The following is a 14765-nucleotide window of genomic DNA, read 5'->3' as shown; positions in this document are numbered from 1 at the left end:
GACTAAACATGCGCTCATGAATCTTTCTAATAGCATCCCAAGAGTTTAGATAAACGACTTTAGAGTGTTTAGCCCAAAGGTCGTTGGTTTTCTGGACACGAGCAAAAGAAAAAAAATCTTGAACTCCCAAACAGCCCTCTGTTACTCGCTCCTGTGCAACAGAAACAACGTTAGCATCAGAGATCAAGAGAAATCCATGAGAAATCCGTTACAGGGTGAGAAATCCGGGAGCATCAGCCAGTGGAGAAGTTGTCACAGAGCTGGAGATCGTATTTTTCAGACTGTCCGCCATTGACCTGTGTGTGTGTTGTGAATGGCGATGAACAATCAACGATCCAGCCTTTTGCAAAGGGTATGCACACTCCCGCTGCTGCGTTCACCACCACAGAGACACACAGACAGACACAGAGAGAGAGAGAGAGAGAGAGAGAGAGAGGTTGCAGCTCACAATCTGCTCGATCGCCCTAAAAGATTCACTTGATTTGGAGGGTCATCAAATTCAAATTTGAAGAGTTGCCACCCCTTGGCACTTTGATCTATGCCATCTATTTGAAGGTTTTCAATTTCAACCGTTAGATTATAAGCATATTCAGAAATAATATTCTAAAAATGGAATAAAAGACGCCGGATGCCATATGCCAATAGCACGTTTAAATAAGGGAGTATGATTCAGAAATAATATTCTAAAAATGGAATAAAAGACGCCGGATGCCATATGCCAATAGCACGTTTAAATAAGGGAGTATGATTCAGAAATAATATTCTAAAAATGGAATAAAAGACGCCGGATGCCATATGCCAATAGCACGTTTAAATAAGGGAGTATGATGTTCTTCAAATTCTTCTTCTTTCATAAGACATACACGAGGTCAAAAAAGTTTTTTTCTTTTGATTTGCTGTAAAACGAAAGGGTAAAAGTGGGAATATTCGTAGACATTTTAGGTTAACATAATGCCCTAAAGTTCGCGAAGTCATGGCAGTCCAGGACGCGAGCGCTGCCGAGGACGACAGCGAGGTTCTCTATCTCGCCAAATGCCTCCAGAAGAGCAGCGTCGTCTCTCATGCTGTGTGCGGCCACATTCGATCGCCGCTGATGCTGGAGGTGGTCTTCGGCAAGGTAGGAGCTCCATCTATCTTGGTTTTGAGCTGGAATTTGCGCGCAGGAGACCGCCCTGGAGCTTGTCGTGCTCGTCGAAGATGGGAGCGTGCAGCCGGTGTGTGAGCAGAGTGTGTTTGGAATCATCAAGGACATGAAATTGCTCCCTTGGAATGAACATCGTCGAGCTCCTTACTCGCAGGTAAGATAAAATTCTATGCTTTAGAACGATGTCCTGTGCTATAGTCTACTGTTAACTAATGTTCCATCTCTCTATCATAGACCTACGGCAAGGACTTACTCGTGCTGCTTTCAGATTCCGGAAAACTCTCCTTCCTGACTTTCAGTGTCGATCTGCACAGGTACCATGGAAATAGAAAAAACAAGGATTTTTTCGCTCTTCTTAACTGTTTTCTCTTTCTCTTTTACAGGTTTGTGGCTGTCAGTCAAATTCATCTCTCTCATCCCGGGACTTCTCTTCGCGAGCTCGGATGGCTACTTGCTGTCGACTCCAGGTGCGATAAAGTCGAACGTTTGATTTCATAGGAAACCTTTTGTGATACAGATCTCGCGCTGTAGCGGTTTCTGCTATCGAAGATTTGGTAGCAATATTTCCTACCTCTGTTGCAGCTGGGGAGAATGTCGTCGAGAAGGCTAGTGTGTTTTTCTTTCTGGAACTAGTTGCCTGACACCCTTCCTTCAGGCCATAAGATATCCAGCAGCGGGTAACGTAGCAAATGACGCAGAGTCAACGTATGGATGGGGAACGATATGGAGCATGGCCTTTGTTGCTAGCCCAGAGGAATCCCACCAGCTTTTGCTCGCGGTAATTTTGCATAGGTACACAGGGTCTAGATAATTTTCTGCTCACCAGGATTGAGAGTAACTCGGGAGTGTTCCTTACAGGAAGGGTGCTCTGTCGAACGAACTGCAAGTTCTACTTTGCGACACGAATGAGCGTTCGATACACTTGGGAGCACGGTATCATCCTTCTGGAGAGCCGGCCATCGATTTTCTAACTTATGGTGTTGTGGAGATGCCCGCATTCCCGGGGTTCGTGCTACTGCTTCGGCTCGGTGAGATTGTACTTGTGGACGCAAGGGCCATCGGCACGACGACTTATCCGGCAAACTTAGTGGCATTCAGCTTGCTAGACTTCAGAGATACAGTGGTGGATGCCGAAGAGCGTCCGAGACCTTATTACCGGGCTCCAGATGACGAGTATGGAGCCAGAGCCAAGCTCTTTATCAGTGCATGGTGCTGGGAACCAGATAGCAAGGGCCAGGCTAGACTGGCTTTCAGTACAGGGAAAGGAGGTATCGACGTTGTCACGCTAAGTCCGGATGCTGCCTCTGGAAGGCCAACTCTTGTTAGAGACTGCCAGTACAAGTGTTCACAGTGCAGGCTTCTTCTCTGGACGAGCGACGGGTTTATGACTGCAATGATAGAGATGGGAGACGGGCATGTTTTAAAGGTGGAAGACGGGCAGCTGAGTTTCCAGAGCTTCGTTCAGAACATCGCTCCTATACTGGACTTCTCGCTGGTGGATTACTACGGGGAGAAGCAAGACCAGATGTTTGCATGCTGCGGTGGTGACGAGGAAGGCTCGGTTAGAATCATACGGAATGGCAACAGCGTGGAAAAGCTTATTTGTACGCCTCCTGTCTACCAAGGCGTGTCAGGGATATGGACGATGAGGTACCGTTTCAAGGATCCATACCATGCCTTCTTCCTGATTTCCTTCGTGGAGGAGACTCGAGTTCTGTCGGTGGGATTGAACTTTGTGGACATCACGGATGCTGTTGGCTTCGAATCTCAAGTCAATACTCTGGCCTGCGGTTTAGTCGAAGATGGATGGGTGGCACAGGTCTGGCGGTACGAGGTCAAGCTTTGTTCTCCCACGAAGGCGGCTCATCCGGCAGGTGTTTCAGGCAGCAGTCCATTGTCCACGACATGGAGGAAACCGGGATACCCGATCAGTGTGGGGGCTGTCTGTCGCAGCAGAGTTATTCTGGCTCTGGCACGACCAGGTCTGCTTCTGATGCTTGGAACCACCCAGACTTCGGCCGAGAGCTTTGAACTGGTAGAGCTTCAGCTTTGTATGATGGAGGCGGAGATATCGTGTATCTCTATTCCGCAAGGAGATATATCCATCCCCGTACCTCCAACTATCGCCGGGCTACACGCAGGGAATACAGTCCCAGCCGGGGTGGATCTCGGGAATGTTTGCGTCGTCGGCACACACAAGCCTTCGGTCGAGCTCCTGTCGATTGTTCCTGGCGACAAGTTTGCTCCCTTTGCCGTCGGTCAAGTGTCATTGATCACCTCGGTTGGCACTGCAGTTAGCGGGTGCATACCACAGGACGTCCGGCTGGCCTTGTTTGATCGCCTCTACATTCTGGCCGGACTGAGAAACGGGATGCTGCTTCGGTATGAATGGCCGGAGGATACGCCCTCACTGGTTTTGAGTAAACCAGCTGAACTCCATCTCATAGCAGCTCGTCGGCTGGGAGTATCGCCAGTGTGCCTGGTCCCGTTGGAGGCGTGCGCACTGCGGGCCGATATCATTGCTCTAAGTGATCGCCCCTGGTTGCTTCAGATGGCCAAGAGGATTTCATACACGTCGATCTCTTTTCAACCTTCAACGCATGCAACGCCCGTTTGCTCGAAAGATTGTCCCAAAGGCATCATTTTTCTTGCAGACTGCAGCCTCCATCTGGTAAACTCCTCTTTAAAGTACACAGATATTTGTTGTCTCACCTAAAGCTTCTATCTTCTTTGCCTGCCAGGTTGAAATGGAGCAGTCAAGAACACTCAACGTGCAAAAGCTTCGCCTGGGATGCACTGGGAGGCGGGTCCTGTACCACCCCGAGTCAGGAGTCCTTATTGTTTTGCGACTTCTCTCCGAGCACCGGTCGGACGTGTGTTGCATTGAGCCACTCAGTGGCGCAGTGTTGTGCGTTCATCCATTTGGAGTGGGACAAATAGTCAAGTGTATGGAGCTCATGAAGTTGGGTGACGAGCAGCTTCTTCTCGTGGGAACTGCGTCCGACACTCGAAGAGCAGTCATGGCAACGGGAGAAGCTGAAAGGCAAGCATTTTAGTTTTTTTGTTTTCGTAGCTTCTGTGTGTCTAACACTGGCTATTTTCCCAGCTCTTCAAGGGGTGTTTTGGTGGTGCTTTACCTGGACGCACCACCACCGCCCAGTCCTCATAGCCCGATGTCAAGCCCCGCCAGCGAGTCTAGTGGAGGAGCATCTATCGTCTTCCAGCCTGACGACTACTGTTTCGTACCCAGGGCTAATGTTGGCTTACCCGGGCCTGTCAATGCTGTGGCTTCGTATCTAGGACAATATGTGTTAGCTTGTGCTGGGAATCACGTAAGTATTTGCTGTTCTTTCTTGTTTTTTGTTTTCTCTCTCTCTCTCTCTGAGGTGCTAAGGATCAAGCGATCAGCTGTTTTGTCTAGGAATTGCTTCCATGGACGAAAGTCCCAGGCGATGGAAGAAGCTGGCATCAATAAAAACGCGCTTTGTGATTACCAGTATTTCTGTTCGTTTTACAACAATTGCTGTTGGAGACTGTCGCGATGGTGTTTTGTTGTTTACATATAGAGAGGTATAGCAAACAGATTTCTCATTCTTGGCTCATATATCTCATGTCTGCAGGATTCCAAGAAGCTGGAACCGATCCGATGCGATCCAATGAGACGTCTGGTTTCTGACTGTACATTGGTAGATGTTGACACTGCTGTGGTCGTGGACCGCCATGGAAACTTCTGCGCCTTATCTACGAACGAAGAGACAGAAGGCAAGTGTGATTCAAGTTGTATCCATGTTTTGACTTCTCTAATCGCTCGGAATGTACAGACAGCGGCAGTCCAGAGAAGAATCTGGAAGCTCACTGCTGGTTCCATATTGGTGAAGTCTGTACGACTGTACGCAAGGTTCGAACCTCCCGCTTTCTCTGCAAGGATACTTCACGGGAATGTTCTGTTGTTTTTGGCAGGGATCATTTGCGTTCAAAGCAGTAGAAGACAGCTGCAGCGTTGATCGGTTAATACCTAACATGGGAAAGTCATGTGTTATTGCAACCACCTTGCTCGGAAGCGTCTTTATCTTCGTTCGCATAACAGGGTACCGAAGTTTTCCAAGTACTAATACAGATAACAACCATGAATTCTCTTTCGATTCAGGGAGGAGTATAGCCTTCTGCAAGCATTGCAGAGGAGACTGTCATTTTTACCCGCCACAGCTCCCGTCCTTGGAAATGATCATGCCCGTTTTCGAGGCCAGGGTCGTCCGGTAGGTGTTTTGTTGAAGATGTTATGCCGTGAACTACGACTGATGTGTGTTGTGGAAGCAGGCTGGCGTCAAGGAAGTTTTAGATGGAGACTTACTGGAACAGTTTCTGGAGCTGACAAGCGCAGAGCAAGTGGCAGTGCTGAAAGAGCCCGGACCGATGGTGCTCCGGAAGTCCGGAGGAGCTTACTCGCCGGAACTACAGGTGGAGCGAGTCCTACGGCTGCTTGAAAAGATCCACCACACGGTCACGTAGAAAAGAGGTAGGGAGTTTGTAAATACTGGTACAGGCAAACGGGCAGGCCAAGCTACGGAGCTAGAGAGTTATGGTCGATGGTTTGTGATTGGATCCCTTCCAGGCCCATGAGGTATGGCATGCAAGGAATTTGCTTCTTGCTATCAAACAAAGATGCATACTCCGAGATCATGTTTGTTTGAGCGACTAAGTTGTAAGTGGCGACGATAAGATCAAAAGTTTGCTGGGCTTCTTCGATATGCTTTCTCACTCGTTAAACTGGACGCCAAGTTCTTCATGTCTGGTGCTCGATACACGACACTAGCTAACTAAACTACAGCAACAGCAGTTAATTCCCGGCATCTATGGCTTTGATCGAACCGGAGAGCCTATGCCTCGCCGCCCTCCTCTTCAAACTCTCCCTCCTCGTCGGCGGACGCGTCTTGGTACTGCTGGTATTCGGACACGAGGTCGTTCATGTTGCTCTCGGCCTCGGTGAACTCCATCTCGTCCATCCCCTCGCCCGTGTACCAGTGCAGGAATGCCTTCCTTCGAAACATGGCCGTGAACTGCTCGCTCACCCGCTTGAACATCTCCTGGATGGCGGTGGAGTTGCCGATGAAGGTGGCCGACATCTTCAGTCCCTTGGGCGGGATGTCGCACACGCTCGACTTGACGTTGTTGGGGATCCACTCCACGAAGTAGGACGAGTTCTTGTTCTGGACGTTGAGCATCTGCTCGTCAACCTCCTTGGTGCTCATGCGGCCGCGGAACATGGCCGAGGCGGTGAGGTAGCGGCCGTGGCGGGGATCGGCGGCGCACATCATGTTCTTGGCGTCCCACATCTGCTGGGTGAGCTCCGGCACCGTCAGCGCGCGGTACTGCTGCGACCCCCGGGAGGTCAACGGCGCGAATCCCACCATGAAGAAGTGGAGGCGCGGGAAGGGGATGAGGTTGACCGCCAGCTTGCGGAGGTCGGAGTTGAGTTGACCGGGGAAGCGCAAGCAGCACGTCACGCCGCTCATGGTCGCCGATATCAGGTGGTTCAAGTCGCCGACTGCAAGAAAACAACAGTCAACGGTTACAGCGGTCAGGAAATGTCAACGGTCGACTTACATGTGGGCGTGGTCAGCTTGAGCGTACGGAAGCAGATGTCGTACAGCGCCTCGTTGTCCAGCGCCATGCACTCGTCCGCGTTCTCCACCAGCTGGTGTACGGACAGCGTGGCGTTGTACGGCTCCACCACCGTGTCCGACACCTTGGGCGACGGCATGATGGAGAATGTGAGCATCATGCGGTCGGGGTATTCCTCGCGGATCTTGGAGATGAGCAGCGTCCCCATCCCCGACCCTGTCCCGCCTCCCATGGAGTGGGAGATCTGGAAGCCTGAAACGCAAGCACAAGAGTTAAGCAAAGAATCCGCAAGTTTGATCATGGGTTTTGTGCTTTGCCTTGGAGACAATCGCATCCCTCGGCCTCCTTCCTCACAACATCCAACACCGAGTCGATCAATTCGGCGCCCTCCGTGTAGTGTCCCTTGGCCCAGTTGTTACCAGCTCCGGTTTGTCCGAAGACGAAGTTGTCCGGCCGGAAGATTTGTCCATACGGCCCCGACCTCACACTGTCCATGGTACCCGGCTCCAAATCCATGAGCACCGCTCTCGGCACATAGCGTCCGCCGCTGGCCTCGTTGAAGTAGACGTTGATCCTCTCCAGTTGGAGGTCGGAGTCGCCGTGGTAAGTTCCGGTGGGATCAATACCGTGCTCATCACACACAACCTCCCAGAACTTTGCTCCAATCTGGTTGCCGCATTGGCCGCCTTGGATGTGGAGAATCTCTCTCATACTTGCAGAGCTGTGTCTGGGAGGAGGACTTGGGGTGTTGTGGGGGACGCCTGCTGAATGGGAGAGGTTTTCAAGTGAACTTGCCGCGTGCCCTAACTACCGTTCAGCCGGCACTACGACTATGTTTGACCAAGTGTTGGCTCAAAGTCAACATACTTATGGCTTTTCATGTTCTTTCTCATGGTTACGTTGTTTTCAGACACATCAAGTGCTATAAACCACAAATAAGTCGTAGGGGTTGACAAAGTTGACAGTGACACCAGAGTTTGGCAGCTGGGAACATCGATCAACACTTTCAGTATTCGCGTGTCAGATCGTGGCTATCGTCTTTCTAGTAGAAAACGAGGGATTCATAACAGTCAGTTCTCTTTAATTATCTTGGAGCATGGCTTCCAAGTCACTCAAGGATTGTGATCGGTATAGACGTGATCTCTCTCTTTGACCTGTTTTGAGACATCCAACGGTGGGCCGCTAGCCAAGGAACAGAAGATCTAAACTATGTTTGAAACTATTGTTTGTTTGAGACAACCATTGAAGACTTTTGTTCTAGGCGTGTGCATCGTCCAGCGAGAGTCCAACGCGCTCACGAAATGTGATGTACATTTTATCGTGGGTTTAATCGTGGGTTTTAATCATCCCAGCGGCTGGTTTCACGCTCTGGTCCGGGTTCACCGATTTCTCGATCTCAAGGGCGTATAAAAGGAGCTCCCGAACTAGATCGCCCTCGAGTTATCAGTTAGATGGGTGATTATAAGGTTTGGAGAGTTTTGAGCCTGTTCTTGCTTGTTGTCATCGCTGCCCGAGGGGATCTCTCGTATGACTTCTACAAAACGAGATGTCCACAGGCAGAGAAGATTGTCATGGATGTCATGGTGAATGCCACATTGTCTGACAGGCGAATTGGTGCGTCCATCTTGCGTATGCATTTCCACGACTGCTTTGTCGAAGTAAGTTTTGATAAACCTTTGGCTCATAAAAACTTAGCATTTGTCAACTCTTTGATTGATCAGGGCTGTGATGGATCCATCCTCATTGATTCCACCTCCACAAACCAGGCCGAGAAGGATTTCCCAGCAAACTTCCCCAGCATTCGCGGCTTTGATGTGATTGACGCTGCCAAGGCAGCCGTGGAGAAAGTCTGTCCGGGGATCGTGTCTTGTGCTGACATTCTAGCCTTCGCTGCGCGAGATGGTGTTCATCTGGTATCTTATCTATCATTCCTAATCATCTTATCGCGAAACTAATCAATCTCTTCTGGTATTCAGTCGCACGGACCATTCTGGAACATCCGGTCGGGACGTCGAGACGGCCGAGTTTCCATGTTTAATCGCGTCCCTCTCTTCCTTCCACCACCCACATCCAACATCACGCAGCTCATCACCAGCTTCGCAGCCAAGAACTTAAGCAAGAGTGATCTTGTCTTCCTCTCAGGTACAGTCTCTGCAAGAATCTCTATAGATGTGCAAATCTTACGATGGGGTCATTGAATTATCTAGGTGGTCACACGATTGGATTCTCTCTTTGCTCCTCCTTCAACAGCCGGCTCTACAATTTCACCGGGAGAGGCGACCAGGACCCAGCGCTCGATGCGGCTCTCGCCCAGACTCTCAAAGGGCAGTGCCCTCGTCCTCCAACCAGGGTCGATCCAATCGTCCCAATGGAGAAGACCCCATTCAAAGTAGACACGAAATACTTCAAGGGAGTGCTCAAGAGGCGCGGCCTCTTCACCTCCGACTCCGCCCTTCTCAATGATCCATTCACGAAGTCTCTGGTGATCAAGAGCGCCGCGGACGAGTCATTCTTCCTTGGGAATTTCATCCAGTCCATGATCAAGATGAGCGAATTGGAGGTCAAGACTGGATCGAAAGGCGAGATCCGGAAGAAGTGTCACGTCATCAACTGAGACATTGTCTATGATTTGTTTGCGCCAAAGAATTTAAAATCAAATTTCCCCCTCTACCGGAGATTAGGGTTTAGGGTTTTGGGCGTCCATGGCGACGATGGCGAGAGGCGATGGGCGGAGCGCGGATCAGATCAGGCCGCTGGCGTGCACGACAGGCTTGCTCCATCGGGCGCACGGATCGGCGCGCTGGTCGCAAGGTGAGATTTCGCGTTTTCTGGAATTTCCTCCGCATGCTCGCCGCTGGCAGAGAAGAGCATTGTCCTCGCGGCAGTGTATGGGCCAAAGGCCGTGTCTGGGAAGCAGGAAAACGCCGAGAGGGCGACGGTGGAAGTGATCTGGAAAGCCAAAGCGGGTCTTTCTGGTGAGCCCTCCTTACATTTATTCTTTCTTTTATTTTTATTTTTTTCTGCTAGGGAGTTCTGAAAAAGAGGCTGAGGTGATCTTGCGAAGAACAATCGAGTACATTATCATGGCGGCACAACATCCAAATACGGGCATTTCAGTGATCGTCCAGGCAGGCAAAACCGCGTCTTTCATGCTCCCGTGCCAACTCTTTCTCTTTGTTTTTTCCTTTTCGTGTGCAGGTTGTGAGTGACGATGGGGCTGTATCCTGGGTCGATTTTATTCATATCCTGTATGGTTGGTTCATTCTTGACTCCCTTTGCGTACAGCTACTTGCTTGTGCAGTGAATGCAGCTTGTGCAGCGCTCGTGGACGCAGGCATCCCTTTGAATGGTTTGCTTGGTACGTAAAGCTCAGAGGCCTGAAAAACTTCTCACCTTTTCGTCTTTGCAGCGGCTGTAACTTGTGGTGTTACTAGCGGAGGGGAGATTCTACTGGATCCGACAAGGATGGAGGAACAGGTTTTGATTTGATTAGCCTCCCGGTTTTATTCTGAAGGAGCCTTCTCTTTTGTGTTACCAGAGAATCCAGGCCCATGTGTGCTTGGTTTTTAAGAGCCCGGTCGCATCTGTGGTGCCTGGCATGTCTCAACACTCTGGAGAAGATGCCATTGTCACATCTATCACACGCGGCTCCATGTCCGGTACTAGCGAGAATTTCATCGGTTGTTTCTTTCCTTGTCAAGCTCAGCTGTTCGCATATGTCTCTCTGCGTGTGTAGTGGATTCTTACCTTGATTGCTTGGCGCGGGCAAAGGCCGCATGCAAGATGGTTTCTGAGTTTTCAAGGAGCAGCATCGAGAAAAAGCAGGTTTAAAGCCAAGCTACTTCGTTGTTGCATTGGTACTAATGTGATCTCTTTTATCAGATCGCGATGGGCATTAATTCCAAGGCGTCTGATAGCTAAATTTCTTGTTCTTGTTGTTAAGTGTTAGATTATACGCAAACGTCAGGATGGCCGAGCGGTCTAAGGCGCCAGACTCAAGTGCTGGTCTCCGTGAGGGGGCGTGGGTTCAAATCCCACTTCTGACAGTCACGAACGACGACGCGGACAAACAACATGTGTAGTTGCGTATCTCGTCGGCGATATCAGTGATAAGTGAGTGTTTTGTAGCAGAGGAAGTTGTGGCTAACTTGTCTTTTGTCTTGCGTTTTAGGACGCAGCAAATGGCTCCCAACATCACGCTTTGATACGGTCGCGGATTTCGTAGCTGGGCCTTTGCAGCCTTTGGGATCATCCATATGCCTATTGCTGGATCGTTTGGTCGAAGATAACGAAGCATCTTGGGCAGTACTCGTATCTCATTGGATCAATACGCGCGACCTTTGACACCTCGGCTGACAGGTACGTTTTGCTCTTACATCATTCAGCTGGTGATGTCACCAGAAAATCTTTTACGAGCACTTTTTGATGCACTGTGCTCGTCCTTTTTTCTTGTTTTTTTTTTTCCCTTTGTGCAGAGCATGCATTGGGCATCATCCACAGCTTGCAACGAAAGGACGATCGCTCAAAACCTGGGTGTTTGCGTGGGACGGAAGAAAACGCTTGCGTGAATTGTGGCACTGTTGCGTAGATATGGATATTGGAAGAGAATCGTGCGGAAACTCTCCTGAGCAATGAAAGGTGAGCCTATCCTCAAATTTTGGATCGCTCTCGATCTGACGCTGCAGAGCTTTTCTATTGGCAGGTAGATCTTGGACACAAAGCCAGTTTTCCTGTTGCGGTCGCTCGCCACAGCGCTCATATCATAAGAAAATCGTAAAGTTGAAAATGGTGGTGGCATGGTCGGTTGAGTGCATTATTATGGGACCGCAAGAGCAAAAGAAGAAGAAGAAAGAAAAGAGAGGAACCTTTCTCTGGCACTATGCGGCATCCATGAAATCAAAGGGTTATTGAAAAGCTCGCTATGCATGATTGATACTGATGCTACCAAGCTTTTTCTATGATAGATGGATAGCTTATAGCATGCAAAAAACAGAGGAGAGAACCAAAAGAAGAACAAAAACACACGCACACACACAGGGGGCATGTCTAGCGCGCGCGAGGTGCGTGTGTTTCATGGCATATTTCTTGCGGATGCGTTACAAGGCAGCAGCATCACGGCTTTGCGGGCTTCTTCGATTTCGAGAGTTTGACACCCAAGTCAATGCTGTGGCGTTAAAGATTGTGTGTGTCGATCCCTCAATCCTGGCTGCGCTCGATATCTCCTTGTTAGAAGAAGAGATTTTGCCGCAAAGTGGGAATTTTTAGCTGTAGCAAACACGGTTGACGCAAAACGTAGGAACTTCCTCCCTCGCGCCAATTCCATAATTTCTGGAAGAAGAAAGCAAACACGCTCTGTACGGGTCGCAGTCAACGTAACCGAGCCCACCTTCCGTGTGACTAACCGAAAACGTCAGCCCTGTCAAAATCAAGATGCCGCCCGTCACCCACGCAATGCGTTTGACGGACCCCTCCCCGTCACTGGCGTGGTGGAAAAGAAGGGCCCCACGTTAAGAGGTGGCCAATACTCGCATTTGGTTTTGGGCCACGAGGAGTACGACAAAAATAATTTACACAGCCAAAAGAAGAAAAGAAGGAAAAAAAAAAAAAAGAATTAGTAAGTTTTTAACACACTGACTCATAGAGGAGCTATGGCGGCCACAGGAAAGAGTCTTTCTTTCTTTCTTGGCGAGCGAGAGAGGAAAAAATAAAAGAGAGAGGGTTTTGTGTGTGCGAGCTTCATCCTCTCTCCTGCATGATTGAGGGCCCCCGACAGATCACACAATTCCTTCTTGATTGATTGATTGATCTTTCGCAAGGTGTCTCTGTTCCTCTCCTCTCTAAGAGAGACCGCTGCCCCCCTCCTGAGAATTTCTCCTCCATTCTCTCCTCATCTCTTTCGGTTTTGTGCACGAGAGCGAGAGAGCGAGCAAAGTTGCAATTCCTGGAAAGCGAGAGAGAGAGAGAGAGAGAGAGGAGCATGAGTTAGTCGCCAAAAAGAGAAGATGGTGTGAGTGAAAGATCTCCTTCCCCTCTTACCATACGTTCCCTCACGCATAGAATCGTAGCTTTGACTGGCTAAATCGGTTCATGTTGCGGTGGCGCTCGCTTAACCCCTCTGGATGCACCCGGTTGTCTCCGAAAGCGTCCACTCCCACCCCCTGCTCCTGCTGCTGCATGATTGACGACGACCAGCCTTGCTCCTCTTGCTCAAGCACCTCGCTTTCACACCGCCTCCTCGTCTCTCCAAGTCTGCTCCTCCTCCCCCCGCTTCCCAGCAGATATAAGTCCTTGACTGCTGCTTGCTCTTTTCTCGCTTGCTCCACCACAGAGTCCTCTGCTGCTGGAGATGACTTTGTTGACGGATCTCTAGCTGGTACAGTTACTGTTACTACCCCTCTTCTTCTTCCAATCGTTGCTCTTGCTGCTGCTGGTGTTGGAGGGTGGACGCAGCATCATCAGGTGTGGCCTTTCTTCTCGTGCCGGCCCACCCAGCAATCAAGGTTTGCACTTTCCCCCTTCCCGCACCTCCACGGCACCACCTTTACTTTGTGGTTTGATCCTGGATCTTCTCGTTTGCAGCTTGTAATTATTGCTCCTGCCCCCAAGTCAGCCAGCCTACGTGCGTCCGTCACACCAATGAGCTCCCGAGCGAGAATCATGGATGGCGGCCAGGAGCAGCACGAGCCTTCGTTCCCACTCTGGCATAGCCTCCCCGAGGACATCATGGACAAGGTGTTCGCCTTCATGCCAATTGAGAGCCTGGTGGCGGCCGGCCTCGTCTGCAAGTCCTGGAACTCCCGGATCAAGTCGAGCAACTTCCAGAGAGTCTACCGCAGCACACCCGCGAGGGAGGCCCCCTGGCTCCTTGCCTGCTCCTATAACTGCCGGGACAAGTCGTGTGCCTTCAGCCCCACGCTCAACAAGTGGCTCAATGTCTCGCTCGCATTCCTGCCACCTTATATGAGGTTCCCGCTGGCTGCCATCGGAGGCCTCATCTTCATGCGAGCCGGTCTCAGCAACTTGGGGATGCTGGCGGTGTGCAACCCGATCATGCAGACCTGGAAGGAGCTGCCTCAGATGACTTACAAGCGATTCAACTCACTCGTCGGGGTGTTTCAAGTCGACGACAGCAGCGGGTATAGGATCATCGTCGCAGGCGGGACGTCCGAATGCGGGGGTGACTACGAGTGCTCCACGGAGATCTACGATTCCAGAACGGACTCCTGGACCGTCCTTGGAGCCATTCCCCGCTACTACACCGTCAAGATTACTGTGTGGACCTCCAAAACCGTCTTCTGCCAGGGCACACTCTACTGTCTGACGTCTGCCCGCCCTTACAACCTCATGTCGTATAACCTGGGTACCAGACTATGGTCCGAGATGAAGGTGCCGCGGCCCGCGTGCCTGTACTCGTCTTTCCTGCTCAAGCGGAAGGAAAAGCTGCTGTTAGTCGGCGGAGTGGGAACTGACCGAGTTTGCGAGAGGATTCACCTGTGGGAGCTTCAAGTTGAAAGCCAGCAGTGGCTTGACAAGGACCAGATGCCGCAGCATTACTTCCAGATGTTTTACGAGAGCAAGGGAGACTTCGATCTTAAGTGCGCTGGGTCCGGCGATTTAATATACTTCTTCAAGAGCTCGCACTCGGGGATGTTGGTCTGCGACCTTTCCACCACCCCGGCTTCATGGCAATGGCTGCCTTCGTGTCCTTTCAGCAATCACGACATCAAGTTCGCCTTGAGAGGTTTGTTTCTCAATCCTCGCCTCGACTACACCTTCTGAGATTGCAGAATACACACGAGTCGGGCATAAGAAAAATGAAAAAAAAAAAAAAACTTAAAGAAGTAGAAAAGCGAAGAAAAATACTTGCAGATGTACAAAGGCCGTTGTCCCCTCCTCCTCCATTTTTTCTTTTTCCTTCATTTTTTAGCACCGTAGGAGCAACGTGTTCTTTTAGCTGGACTCTGATTACAGGAAATGGTCAACAAAAACACCAACAAAA

General features: G+C 50.3%; 5 protein-coding genes and 1 non-coding gene across 6 annotated transcripts; 5 read left to right on the top strand and 1 right to left on the bottom strand.

Annotated features, from left to right (window-relative positions):
- Window positions 1-964: 964 nt before the first annotated feature.
- Window positions 965-2176, top strand: LOC9652108 (probable splicing factor 3B subunit 3). Its single transcript, XM_024666671.1, has 7 exons — window positions 965-1117; window positions 1164-1298; window positions 1379-1458; window positions 1528-1611; window positions 1662-1749; window positions 1800-1922; window positions 2003-2176. The coding sequence occupies exons 1-7, from the start codon at window positions 974-976 to the stop codon at window positions 2051-2053; spliced, it is 705 nt and encodes a 234-aa protein (XP_024522439.1). The 5' UTR covers window positions 965-973; the 3' UTR covers window positions 2054-2176.
- Window positions 2177-3166: 990 nt separating this feature from the next.
- LOC9652139 (tubulin beta-1/beta-2 chain) lies at window positions 3167-7486 on the bottom strand. Its single transcript, XM_024666669.1, has 4 exons — window positions 7084-7486; window positions 6749-7018; window positions 6026-6689; window positions 3167-3402 (listed from the first exon to the last, which is right to left on the bottom strand). Exons 1-4 carry the CDS (start codon window positions 7475-7477, stop codon window positions 3276-3278), a joined length of 1455 nt encoding a protein of 484 aa, XP_024522437.1. The 5' UTR covers window positions 7478-7486; the 3' UTR covers window positions 3167-3275.
- A 612-nt stretch (window positions 7487-8098) lies between these two features.
- LOC9652138 (peroxidase 5) lies at window positions 8099-9436 on the top strand. Its single transcript, XM_002992975.2, has 4 exons — window positions 8099-8424; window positions 8488-8679; window positions 8743-8908; window positions 8974-9436. The coding sequence occupies exons 1-4, from the start codon at window positions 8218-8220 to the stop codon at window positions 9378-9380; spliced, it is 972 nt and encodes a 323-aa protein (XP_002993021.1). The 5' UTR covers window positions 8099-8217; the 3' UTR covers window positions 9381-9436.
- An 18-nt stretch (window positions 9437-9454) lies between these two features.
- LOC9652137 (exosome complex exonuclease RRP46 homolog) lies at window positions 9455-11683 on the top strand. The gene is made up of 12 exons (XM_002992974.2): window positions 9455-9577; window positions 9628-9741; window positions 9794-9894; window positions 9965-9985; window positions 10052-10124; window positions 10176-10243; window positions 10305-10425; window positions 10503-10591; window positions 10649-10879; window positions 10938-11125; window positions 11242-11404; window positions 11469-11683. The coding sequence occupies exons 1-9, from the start codon at window positions 9469-9471 to the stop codon at window positions 10685-10687; spliced, it is 735 nt and encodes a 244-aa protein (XP_002993020.2). The 5' UTR covers window positions 9455-9468; the 3' UTR covers window positions 10688-10879; window positions 10938-11125; window positions 11242-11404; window positions 11469-11683.
- Window positions 10729-10812, top strand: TRNAL-CAA. The gene has a single exon. It is a non-coding gene; the product is annotated as a tRNA-Leu (tRNA).
- Window positions 11684-12767: 1084 nt separating the features above from the next.
- On the top strand, window positions 12768-14661 carry LOC9652136 (F-box/kelch-repeat protein At5g15710). The gene is made up of 2 exons (XM_002992973.2): window positions 12768-13266; window positions 13346-14661. The coding sequence occupies exon 2, from the start codon at window positions 13403-13405 to the stop codon at window positions 14543-14545; it is 1143 nt and encodes a 380-aa protein (XP_002993019.1). The 5' UTR covers window positions 12768-13266; window positions 13346-13402; the 3' UTR covers window positions 14546-14661.
- Window positions 14662-14765: the final 104 nt, after the last annotated feature.

This window comes from Selaginella moellendorffii, unplaced genomic scaffold, assembly GCF_000143415.4.
Source record: "Selaginella moellendorffii unplaced genomic scaffold, v1.0 SELMOscaffold_146, whole genome shotgun sequence".
Taxonomy (NCBI): Eukaryota; Viridiplantae; Streptophyta; class Lycopodiopsida; order Selaginellales; family Selaginellaceae; genus Selaginella; species Selaginella moellendorffii.
Note: the sequence above shows the minus strand (reverse complement) of the source record. Positions and strands in the feature narration are given on the sequence as shown.